We start from the raw sequence: 11,570 nt of genomic DNA, 5'->3' as shown, positions 1-11,570 counted from the left end.
CTCTCTTTTAGCTCCATTTTTGGTCTCTACCAACTCCTGAGGGTAATATCTGTCTCTTTAGCTGCTAAATGCTCAACGGTGTTTTAGTCGCTAGTCTAGTGGCTAGTCGCTAACTTTGTCTAATTGTTTGGTGCTAAGTAAGACTGTGCAATGGGTTATTCTCAGAGCTTTTCACTGTAAACAGCTGGCTGCTATGGCCAAAAGCGATGCTATGAGAGTGGTGAGAGTGACCCAAAATTGTGGAGTTGCAGGCCGGGCTAAACAATGAGCTGAAACTGCTATAAAGCTCTGTATAGCTGATGGGAGGCAGCAGATTCAGGGGAGAATTCTGTATAGGTTCATCACTACAAGCAACCTCTTTCACACTGTTTTCACAGCTCACATTAAATTTGATACATTGTTAAACAAATTTAAAATATGTAAATAAAATGAAAATCTCCATTTTTAGCCACTAAGATGTCAGAAAGCTTCATCTCCTGAGAGGATAATCCACCACTTACTGGATTGTGGTCAGCTGTTCCTGGAGCTGTAAACATTGCCTCTCATTGATTGGGTAGTAGCTAAAAAAGACCATTCCTATCAGCAGGAGTGCGATGGGGACAGGTGAAAACAGCACAATCAGAGCCGTCACCACTCCGTCACCATGGTTACACGCGCCCGCTCTGTAACCCACAAACCTACAGAGAAGGAGAAAACAAAATGTGACGGATCAACAGATGCACATGCATAACACATAAAGTGAGTGGATGGAAGATTGACTCACTGTAATATCATGGTTGAGATGCCAACAGACAGGCCTCCCACCAGCTTAACGCAGAAGGCATAACAGGAGAAAAACAGAGGCTCCAGGTCCTTGTAGGAGGGATGTCTCGCGGCAAAGTCGTCCACCACATCTGGGAGCATAGACCTTTAGCCATAGACAGATTATGAGAAAGTGGGCGCCATATAAAATACCGTCCACCCTTCTACATAGGAGCAATATCCCCACACTGAGAGTCACAAAACATTGTTTGCACTTTGTTCTTCATTTTGTGTTTCTTTGTGATTGTTTTCCTTCTATTTTGGCTATAAACATCTTGCAACTCTTTGTAGTCATTCTGTGTCCCTTAAGGGTATTTTGTTTCTCTTTGTAGCCATCTTTGTGATTATTTTATGTCTCTTCTTAGTTGTTTGTATGGTAGTTTTGTCTCTTTGCAGTTGTTTTGTGTCTGTTTGTCGTCGTTTTTTTCCCTCTCCAAAAGCTGACATATCACATGTGTCGATTTAGATGAGGAGAACAGACCGGTCAACAAAATGCATCAATGTTAGAATATTCATCACTGGCCAGGCCAGGTAGAGGAGATGTGAATGATTCATGTGCACATTCAGCTCTGATACTGATTAGATCTGACAGGGGCCTTGGAGAGCACTGAGAGCTTTGTGTCCTAGCAGGGAGCTGACTCACCATGGTAGCAAGAATACAGTCGCCACGCTGAATCCCATCAAAATGCACATAGTCATGAAGACTGGCAGGTTACTGGGAACACAGGCAACTATGATGACTGCGGGGATGAAGAGCTGAGGGAGACATAAACAGGCCTCGCAGGTAAGAGGGAGATTTAAGGTGTGGAAAATGACTCTTATCACTCAGATTACTGATTTCTCACTGAGAGTCCGATGAAAACTGTGGCCTTTTTTCCTATTCTCAGAAGAACTGCTTGCCACAGAGGAACCGCTACTGAGGCAGAAGCCTGTGGAAATTTCGAGACCGTTTCATTTGGGTCATGCACTTTGTGAAATCCTTAGAAGGCTACTGAAAAGCTGAGTGTGTGATTCTTGTTAGTTGCATCTTACAAGTAGAGCCAGGAGGAGGTACTGGAACTCGGCTCCCAGCCCAGCGGCATGACTGCAAAAAAGCGCAAAATTACTCCAGGACATCTGAGATAAAACAGATGGAGAACACAAAATTAGAATATAATATGGTTTGATTACCATTAAATACATAATTTGAAAAGCATAAAACAAAAAAACGAAGAGATAATTAGGATTATTAGATAATGAGTTTCTGTGCTTCATCAGAGCGTCATCAACGTTTGGAGGGATGCAGCACAGCCAATGGGTGCTTGTACCTGAAATGCAAGAGCACTAAACACAAAGCCAAGCACCAGTCGTTGATAGGGAACGTGGCATATCAGCATCTTCAGCGAGGTCAGATAGGATGGTCGTACTTTGTCGCCAGAGCAGAGAGGGGCTGAAAGAAAAACCAAAATGAGGCGTCAAGGAAGGGGGTTGTGAAACACCAGAAAAATGCACAACCCATACTTAGAATGAACTTTAGTTTAAATGAGAAAGGTTTCTGATTGACGTGTTACCAGATATTGCCGAACCGGAAAACATTCTGATGACCAATCTACTCCAATTTTATTTACAGTATTTGATTGTTGACCGCCGGCCATTTCTGACTCACCCTGCTGCTCCTTCACCCCAAGGAAGAGAACCAGGCTGCAGAGGAAGAACAGAGCACCCATGACCAGAGCTGAGGTCAAGAAAGCCTTTTGCTGGGGGGCAAAAACACACATTAAACCTTTACATATAAAGCATATTATGCCATCTACAAACACATGCCGAGAGCCATACAAACACAAGTAAACAGTCCTCCCTATTTAAAATTTGTGTTATTCAGTTTTGTAGTCTTCATTTGTTTGGGATTACTCTACCTTTAGATCATGTCAAGTTATTCCACTATTGTTTTACAACATTATTATTATTAACAATTTTATGGTTAGTTATGATAATTTTAACTCGTCCCTAAAAGAAAATTTTGACATTTTGGTCAATAGGCAATATTTTCTTAGAGGAAAAGCTTGATACCACTGTCATATCTGTCTGATAGCTTAGCATATAGAAAGACAACAGGGAAAAAAAGCGCACCTGGCTCTGTCCATAGGTTAAAAAAAACCTGCCTGCCAGCACCCGTGAAGCTTACTAATTAATATGCTACATCTTCTTGTTCAATTCTTACCAACTTTTAAATATTAAAGATATAATGTTGAATGGATTGTGAGACAACAGGCCCCTAGGCACTGTCCCCCACCCAGACTGAAAGAGACACAAAACGGACATGACATCTCTTTGAGGTCTTTTTGAGTGTCTTTATGGTTGTTTTGTGTCTCTTTATGGTGGATGCATGTCTTGTTGTGGTAGTTCTGAGTCTCTTTATGGTCCTTTTGTGCCTCTCTGTAGTCATTTAAGTCTCTTTTTACTTATTTTGTGACTCTTTGTCATCATTTAAGTCTCTTTTTACTTTTTTTGTGACTCTTTGTCATCATTTAAGTCTCTTTGTGGTTGTTTTGTGTCCCTTTGTGGTAGTCTTAAGTCTCTTTCTAGCCATTTGATTCACTTTCCAACCAGAAATGTTAACAGTCACTTCAATAGATTTTAGGTTTTCTCCGGTTTTCTAATTTTAATGTTAGGCTAAGCTAATTGTCTCCTGACAGTGGCATCAGTTCCTACAAACTTTAAAAAATTCCTTCCTCCCTCATCGGACATTTTCTTCCTTTGTTACTTACCTCGTTTTAAAACCGTAATGGTTTGTTTTTGCAAACACACGTCTAATTCCATTAAATCCAATCTGTTTCCCCTAAACACTGGATAGTTGTGTAATAACTAACAACAAAAGCCTGAGTTGCAAACATACAGACGAACACACAACAATGTCCATGTCAAGCTAAGAACAGTAAATTACAGGGTAACAAGATATCCCTGGGACTCTGTGAGTACAATACCAAAGCAATGCTGCTAGACTGCTAAAGAAATATGAGTGTAATCTCAGCTAGAGTGGCCACTTTTAGGTAATAATTTTAAGTGCAGTTTCTACCGTTTCCTGAAGGGATGCAGTCTGTGGTGAAGGTGTGCTTTGAGGCGTTTCGTGGGCCTGGTCCAGCTGTTGACAAGCCTCCTGCTTCTCTGTGTTGTACACAGATACAACCTGACCTTGAATTATGGAAGCCAGCAGCATTGCCAACATCTCCGCACTCATTCCTGGACAGAGGTGCAGAGAAGGGGACAAGGAGTGTGATCAAGCCGAGGGAGATCCGGATCCACATTCTCATTGGTCTGACCCGGGGATAAGGATAAGGATGTGAGATATGAGTGAGTCTCGGTACTCTTACTGTAAGCTGTGGCAGAGTCTCTGTCCCTCTTATCTCCCCCCAGGAACATGTTGAGTGAGAGGTACGGGACGTTGTAGCACTGTTAATGGATGACAGGGGGGGGGGACATGACGCCAACTGACAGCACATGGGCGGTGCGAAAACTCAGTAGCCATGGTGACACAGCTTGGAGCAAAACGGCAGCCGTGACAGTGACATGAAAATAGTATGAAACTCTGTCACCATGGTGACACGAGAAAGACGAGGAAAGAAGACTGTCGTGGGGGAAAAAAAAGCAGACTGAAGCACAAGATGGTGGATAGATGACAAAGAAATGGGTACCAGCAGCGGTGGAGTACTCAAAACCTTTGGTACCAATACAACAATGCTCCATTTCAAGTGCAATTCCTGTATTCAAGTGTACTTAAGTAAAAGTACATAAGTATGATCAGCAAAATGAGCCTGTAGTATTAAAAGTAAAGGCACTGACAGATTATTCGATCTGACATGATTAGGTTGCTAATACTGATCTCTCAGTGTGTAAACACCATTTTACCGTGGAGCACGTTTTGACTATTTTGTATGCAGTTCGGGAGTTTAGTCCAGCGGTTTCCAACCAAGGGGTGGGGCCCCTCCAAATCGCCACAAGATAACTCTGAGGGGTCAAGAGATGATTAATGGGAGCAGAAAGAAGAAAAAAACAAAGTTCCAATACGCAAATCTGTTTTCATTTTTTGGACTTTTCTCTAATCAATTTTTTTTTTTTTTGTCAAATATTGGATTATTTTACATCTTTGTGCCGAGAACAGTTATTTTAATGAAACCATCTGAGGAGGTTAGAGGGGAAATTTCTCTTTGGTGGAACTGCTAACAACTCATAGACATCTGAAACCCGTGAAAAGGGGTCCCAAGTAGTAGTAGACACAGTTTTTTTGTAAGAAGTTTTATATTGTATTTTATGAGCTTATCATGTTTTTTTTTTTATGTTAAAATCTTCATTTGACAAAAAACTTAAAACTGCAGCTGCCAGATAAATGTAATGCAGTAAAAAATACAATATTTCCCTCTGAAGCATAGTGGAAGTATGATGTAACACAAAATTGAAATATTCAAATGAAGGAAGTACCCCAAAACTGTACTTAAGCAAAGTAATCGATTAAATGTACATAGTTACTTTTAACCACCGGGTACCAGATGGGGGAAAAGAGCGAGTAGTGCCCGCAACACTTACGCTGACTTACACTCATGAGGGTCTCGAAGAGGCAGGCTGCTGTGAGGAACCACAGCACGCTGAGAGTCTGAGACATGGAGCCGTGTGGTTCAAACCACAGCAGCAGATAGGACAGGACACCAAATGGAGTGGAAAGAACCAGCCTGTGAGATAAACATCGACGGCTCCGTTGAACAGAGCACCAGAGGTCGAATCGTGACTTAATTCAAGATGAAGTGTGCGTTAAACATGTGGGCCCGGCAACCAACCATGGAGTGAGTTTGCCGATGGGGGTCCATTTGCTGCAGCTCACCAGATATCCAACCAGGGGGTCAGTCACGGCATCCCAGGCTCGACTCACAAATAAAATCATGGAAACGTAGGCGGCCTCCATCTGTGAAAATGTGCAATTCAGCTCTTAAAAGACTGATAACAATACTTTTTGCCACCGCTTCCCTTTTTAACATGCTAACATTTACACATCCTTTTGTTGTACAGAGGTCAGTGTAGTGGGAAGTACAGATCAGCGGTCACGGTTGTATGTGTAAGGACAATTTGAACTTTTACCTGCACAACATCCAGAAGGAAAATCTGCAGCGAAACCCCTATAGCTACTGTGGTAATCTGATGCGGGACCCCTCCCACCGCATAACACATCTTCCTGGCCAGAGGAATCCCCCCCGACCCCTGTGAAGACCGGGGAGAAGAGCAGACAGGCAGGTGGAGGGAAAATATGTCCGCAACCACTGAGACACAAGTTCAAACATTTTATGTCTTCACGGTTTTTCTCCATCTAATTGGATGCATTTCTCCCAATTGTTTGCCGGCTTTTAATGATTTCTGGCTCTCTTTGATTTTCACACAGTTATCACATAGAAAGTGTAGCGCATTTGATATCAGTAGTCTCACAATAGGTAAGGTTGAGAAAAGTCCTTGACCCAATGTAAATTACAGGCAAGATATGGTGCAGTTATCAGGCTGCCTAAAACATTTACTTTATTTTATTTTCAGCTCTGTGTATCACCACTAAATGACTGCAGGTTTGAACCTATGATGTGATGCACTGTGTATTTTGTTACAGTATTTTTTTTAGACCACACTATGTGATTTTGTATTAAGAGTTTTGAGATTATAACACCATTTGGAGCATGCGTTCGCTGTTCTTTTAGATAGAAACACCTAAAATGCATCAAAACATCGAGAAAATCTGTAATATTGGGTATGACCATTGACTCCTACTAAATCTACACTGAAGGGATTCATTTTTTCTTCTTGCATTTTGAATGTGTCTGCAAAACTAGACGGGAGAAAGAGAAATATTTCCTTTTTGAAAACTTACCCTGGTGTGCTGACCTTCACTGCGTGGGTTCCTATCCGCATCCGGTTTTAATACCTGTTTCTTTAATGTCTGTAACTGATGTGTAAAATCCTTAAAACAACTCATTCTTCGAAGTGAGGAAGCACAAGGCCACATGCAGACGGTCAGGTACAATCTTCCACTGCGTTTATTGGACAACAATAGCCCTCTTCATGCGCTCACGGTTGTATTTAAGTCCCCCTTGTTTGGCACTGGAATCTGGTTGAACAACTCTCATGTATTTGAGAGTGAAGCACTCCGCCTATCAAGTCCACCTTCTCCCATTTGAGAGTGAATGATGGTACACGAATGCTGGATTAACTCCAAAGAGATGTAGATAACTGGGTAAGTGGGTTTGTTTACCTTTAAGATCGACTTCATCCTGAATTTGAAATGCATTTGAATTTCCAAGGACTGGTGCTTGGCTTTTGTGTTCAGTGCTCTTTTGCATGTCAGGTACAGTTTGAGGCCAAAGTAGCTGTAACAACCAGGGTCATAATATTAACAGTATTTTTGTCCCTTTTCTGTTTTATGTAAGATGTTCTTAAGTAATTTTGCACTTTAGTCCTGCAGCTGGACTGAGAGCCCGGTTCCAGCGCATCCCAAGATGAAACTGGTTTTGCAAGATGCAACTGACTTTAAAATGAAAAGCGAAAATATTTTCTCAGTAATGGTTCATTTATGACAAGCAGTTTGAAAATAGAGCGGGGGGTTTTCCTTGGACTGTCTAGCACAGAACAAAGTGTGTCTGCACGGACTGCTCTGACCTCCTGTGGAACATCAGTGAAACTTCCCCCAACAAGCTACAAGCCCAGGATCAAGCCCAGGATCAAGCCTGTTGATCTCGCTCCTCCTCCCATTGACAGTTTCACGAAAACACCACGCTTTCATCTACAGGCCGTCATCATCTGCTCTCGATAATCATCAAGGACAGTTTTACAGCAGCTTCACGTAATTACGTATACATGCAATTATAATTTCATTTTAAATGAATCGGGAGGGGGGGGGTTTGACCTTAGGCTCTGCTCCCTCTGGGGAAACGCTTCCCCATTTAACACTAGGCTGGTAAATCAATGCATTATTAGATCACCTGGACTGACAAAATCTCGCAGGTAACAAACTCTTGCGACACTTTGAGATCCATCACAGAGGGGTCCACACAAGGTGCTCGCAGCATTCAATCTTTAATGAGGTCCATTTACAGCAGAGTGTGATTTGTTGATCTCAGATGTCACCTCACTGGCCAAACGGTGACAAAAATAAAGTTAACAGCCCCGTTATGAGACTCACAAAAAAAAACAAGAAAAAAAACATTTGAAAAGTCAAAATAACAAAAAAGAAAAAATGGGGGGTCAGGGTGGGGGGCTTTCTGAGAATAGAAATGCTCAGTGAGTTACTCAGTAGAAAAATTACATGCATCACTTTATCACCTCATCATATATTTCACTTTACTACCAGTTTAATCATGGGACTCCATCACTCCATGTGTTTTGCATGTTGAAATTTTTACTTATGTTTCAAATCCTTTAGACCATTTAACGCCCTCCTATAAATTGGTGCTCTTACTTGGATTGTCCTTGGCCTGACGGAGCCCATACAGCCATTTGATCACTCTGGCATTTCTCTCGATGACAGAAACACCATAGGGGACACGTTCTGCCACTTTGCCAGCTTCCTCGTCATCATCTTCTTCACCTTCTCTACCAGAGCCTGCGCACTCAGACCCCGGGGCGCTCACACTGCGAAAACGGGCGAGGGAAACAATGTCAGAACTGGATCCAGTCAACTCCTGCAGGTCTGCAGGGTCCAAACCGCACAGGTTGAAGAAGCGCTCCAGCTCTGTCCCGGCCCTGGAGTACCGGTCGCTCATGTCCGATTTAGACCGGGTCAGAGACGGGCGTTTCCTGGAGCTGGAGGAGGATAAGCGGGTAATCGCTGGGGAGGGAGGAGGGAAAACGGGGAAGCTGAGGGGAGGTGGAGCAGGGACGGGGGTTCCAGCTGGAGAGGAGGGAGGGTTGACAGGTTTAGGTGGGGCAACGACGGGTTTCAGAGGAGAAGTACCTGGTGCTGTCCTAGGTCGGAAGAGACGCAGGTGTGAAGCAGCCGGGCGGAGTGGAAACTGGGACGGTAAGAGTGTGGGCTGCAGGGGCTGCCGGACGAAATGAGGTGGTCTGCAGAGCGTCCTCACAGGGCTGGCCTGAGGCATGACGTCCACTCTGCGTATGGTTCTGGCAGCTGGAGACCCAGGAGAGCCTGGTTTCTCTACCTTGGCAGGTCCAGAGGCTTTTAATCGTACCTTAGCTGGACTTGACCAGTCAGGACGGGGAGGTGGACACGGTCTCTCTTTTTTCTGCTCGGCCCCTACAGGTGCGGGGAAAGGAGAGCTGTGTGCAGCACAATCAGGAGCATTACTGTCCTCTGAGCCTACAGCGGCACTGGACTGGGGTCCATCATTCACACCACTGATGAGGTTACTCAGGTGCTCCAAGTCAAGCGGGACGCCCTCCTGCTTGGTTTTTGTTTGGGCCGGCGCCTTCCTGGTTGGCTGCAGGGCAGTGCCGGGGCCTAGCAGAGGCGTCCGTGCTTCGGGAGGCCTGACTGGCTGCTGCTTAGAAAGAGCCACCTGACTCTTGACATATTTAGCCTTGTCTGCTTCCAGCCTCTCCACCGCGCTCTGCTTTGGTCTGCCTTCTGATGTGGGGCTTTGCCGGGAGAAGTCCGGCCCCAGTGGGCCCTTGGCCCGCAGGCGGGGGGGTATAGCAACTACAGCAGTCCTCGCTGGTTGCCTCACTGGGCGTGGGAGGGTCTCCACAGGCATTTTGCAGAGGTAGTAGTCGTACCTGTCCTTGTCCACTTTTTTTTTTTTTTTTTTTAAGCCACCTGCAGAAATTGCGCTGTTATCTTTTATTTGTGCTCCTGTATAGCTCTCTCGTGATCAGCTCCGCTCCGTTTTCGAAAGCGATGTAACCGCGGCATCTCAGCTGAACTCTAGGTCCTTGACATTTGGACTTCCTGTGGAAAAGAGATACATAAGTCGGGCGAGAAGGAAGGGAAGACAGCTCAATGAAGAGCTCAAATGAACAGTCAACAACATTTACCTTACAAGACAAGGAAGAATCTCTTCTAAGGACACTTGTAGTACTCCAACACAGAGAGGATACAGCCAAGTCCATAAAAGACCCAATGCTCATAAACCCTCCCTTTTCTTACAGACTGCAGCCAATCATTCACTTGAAGCCTTATCCATCCTAAAGTGCATTGGCTGCCGGCACAGACGGAACCCAACAATTACGCGTAGTCGTCCATTTCTCCGCAGACAAACATCCAATACTTCATTTTCAGTCAGTTGAAGGCCTGTGAAAAGAGTGGCATAAGTGCGTGTGTGTGTGTGTGTGTGTGTGAGAGAGAGAGAGACGGGTGTCGGGGAAGCTGTCCAGCTGTCAACAAGCTATTGGTGGTCTGATGGCAATACAGAGCAGCACACAGACACACAGACACAGACACACACACACACACACACACACACACACACACCAACAGCTGCTATGGGAACAAGGACTCCTCATCTTTAAATAAAGCAGCCAGTTGCCAGGGTTTGTAGCCGGTTTCTTCCTGAACTAGCCTCTGTAGGTTTAACAACGTCAAAACATAGAGGTTCAACTCTATGTCATCTGTTAACCCAAACCAGCGTGTGTATAGTCATAAGCCTCTAACTGTGATGACAGGCACAAAAATTAACCTGGTAAACACTGGTACTTTTTCTGAACTCCTGTGTCTACTTAAGATCCCGTGTGTGTTTAAAATACGCCGCCTGAACAGTCTGCATCTGCCGGTCACATTCTCTACATATTTGCCATTCCAGTCTGAGCCGGACCAAACTCCTGCTGATAGAGCTGCTTAACTTTCTGTATCTCCACTCTTACCTGCCTTCGAGGTCCCTCAGGTCTCTCCGGTTCACAAACAACAGATTGAGCTCCCACCACCAGTGAAGACAGCCAGCACTGTGATGTCTCATTAAGATAGCAGGCCGGTGCATGATAAAGCAAAGAGGAATGCCATGAGGCAGGTCAGACAAACAAAAATAGAGCGACTAATTTAGTGTCTCTGGGTCAAGAGCCAGCACGTTCAGCTATTTGGAATTAAAAACACATGGACGTGACATGATGTGGAAAAACATGGAAAGAAGCAGGAAGTCAGAGACACGGAAACACAAAAGGCAGGTACACAACAAAAAGTTCCACATGTACTGAACTATAGACTCAAGGCGTAGGCACTGGTCTTGCCCTGACAAGCTCAGGTCTGCTTGTATGAGGGTGTAGGTTAGTTAGTTCTTGGGTTGTTGTTTTTTTTTGGCATTTCTACAGAAAACTCACCTCTTGTTGAGCTCCTGAGCCTCTCCTGGGTTTCCTGTTTTTATCCCAGCGATCACTGCTCTGCTGTCCAACCGAGAAGAACCTGTGCGTGAATGAGTTTGAAACCACTTAGGAGCCCAAGACAAACCTGTTTGACAACTCATGTGTGCTCCTCCTGAGCCTGCCCCTTCTTACTGATTGGTCCATTCACTCTCCTACAAGGAAACACACCAACTTCTCTGGCCATGTGACCCGGCAATTGTTTTAGATAGATGACAAGGACTTTCGGTTCAGATGGATCCAGTGCTGGAGGAGGAGGTATTCAGATCCTCTACTTAAGAGAATGTACTAATACCAGACTGTAAAAAAATACTGCATTAGAAGAAGAAAATCTTGACACTGAAAATGTTATTTAAGTAAAAGTATATACAGGGAAATGGCTTTAAAGTATTAAAAACCAAAAGTACTCAATGCAGGTTAAAATTTACAAAGTTACGATTATGAAACTATTTAAAAAAATG

General features: G+C 44.2%; 2 protein-coding genes across 3 annotated transcripts; both read right to left on the bottom strand.

The window, feature by feature from the left end:
- Positions 1–496: 496 nt before the first annotated feature.
- mfsd2al2 (major facilitator superfamily domain containing 2a-like 2) lies at positions 497–6,720 on the bottom strand. The gene is made up of 13 exons (XM_040151708.1): positions 6,694–6,720; positions 5,908–6,027; positions 5,610–5,734; positions 5,372–5,504; positions 4,152–4,230; positions 3,857–4,020; positions 2,447–2,537; positions 2,109–2,230; positions 1,834–1,917; positions 1,647–1,730; positions 1,445–1,557; positions 764–907; positions 497–677 (listed from the first exon to the last, which is right to left on the bottom strand). Exons 1-13 carry the CDS (start codon positions 6,718–6,720, stop codon positions 497–499), a joined length of 1,467 nt encoding a protein of 488 aa, XP_040007642.1.
- A 1,144-nt stretch (positions 6,721–7,864) lies between these two features.
- Positions 7,865–11,260, bottom strand: fam110a (family with sequence similarity 110 member A). 2 transcript variants are annotated; one of them, XM_040151691.1, is made up of 2 exons: positions 11,071–11,260; positions 7,865–9,709 (listed from the first exon to the last, which is right to left on the bottom strand). In XM_040151691.1, exon 2 carries the CDS (start codon positions 9,513–9,515, stop codon positions 8,244–8,246), a length of 1,272 nt encoding a protein of 423 aa, XP_040007625.1. In that variant the 5' UTR covers positions 9,516–9,709; positions 11,071–11,260; the 3' UTR covers positions 7,865–8,243. The 2 variants fall into 2 exon arrangements, with proteins under 2 accessions (XP_040007625.1, XP_040007626.1); XM_040151692.1 differs by lacking the exon at positions 11,071–11,260 and adding an exon at positions 10,621–10,881.
- Between the last annotated feature and the right edge of the window lie 310 nt (positions 11,261–11,570).

The sequence above is a fragment of the Xiphias gladius genome, chromosome 18 (genome assembly GCF_016859285.1).
Source record: "Xiphias gladius isolate SHS-SW01 ecotype Sanya breed wild chromosome 18, ASM1685928v1, whole genome shotgun sequence".
Lineage (NCBI taxonomy): Eukaryota > Metazoa > Chordata > Actinopteri > Istiophoriformes > Xiphiidae > Xiphias > Xiphias gladius.
Note: the sequence above shows the minus strand (reverse complement) of the source record. Positions and strands in the feature narration are given on the sequence as shown.

What these genes read in the sequence shown, in the direction of transcription:
- fam110a (XM_040151691.1), bottom strand. Translation starts at nt 9,515, where the DNA reads ATGCCTGTGGAGACCCTCCCACGCCCAGTGAGGCAACCAGCGAGGACT.
- mfsd2al2 (XM_040151708.1), bottom strand. Translation starts at nt 6,720, where the DNA reads ATGCGGATAGGAACCCACGCAGTGAAG. An exon ending in CAGTTTTCATCGGACTCTCA is followed by an intron (nt 1,558 to 1,646) that starts GTGAGAAATCAG and finishes TGTCTCCCTCAG; the next exon opens with CTCTTCATCCCCGCAGTCAT. An exon ending in ACTGTATTCTTGCTACCATG is followed by an intron (nt 908 to 1,444) that starts GTGAGTCAGCTC and finishes CTATGGCTAAAG; the next exon opens with GTCTATGCTCCCAGATGTGG.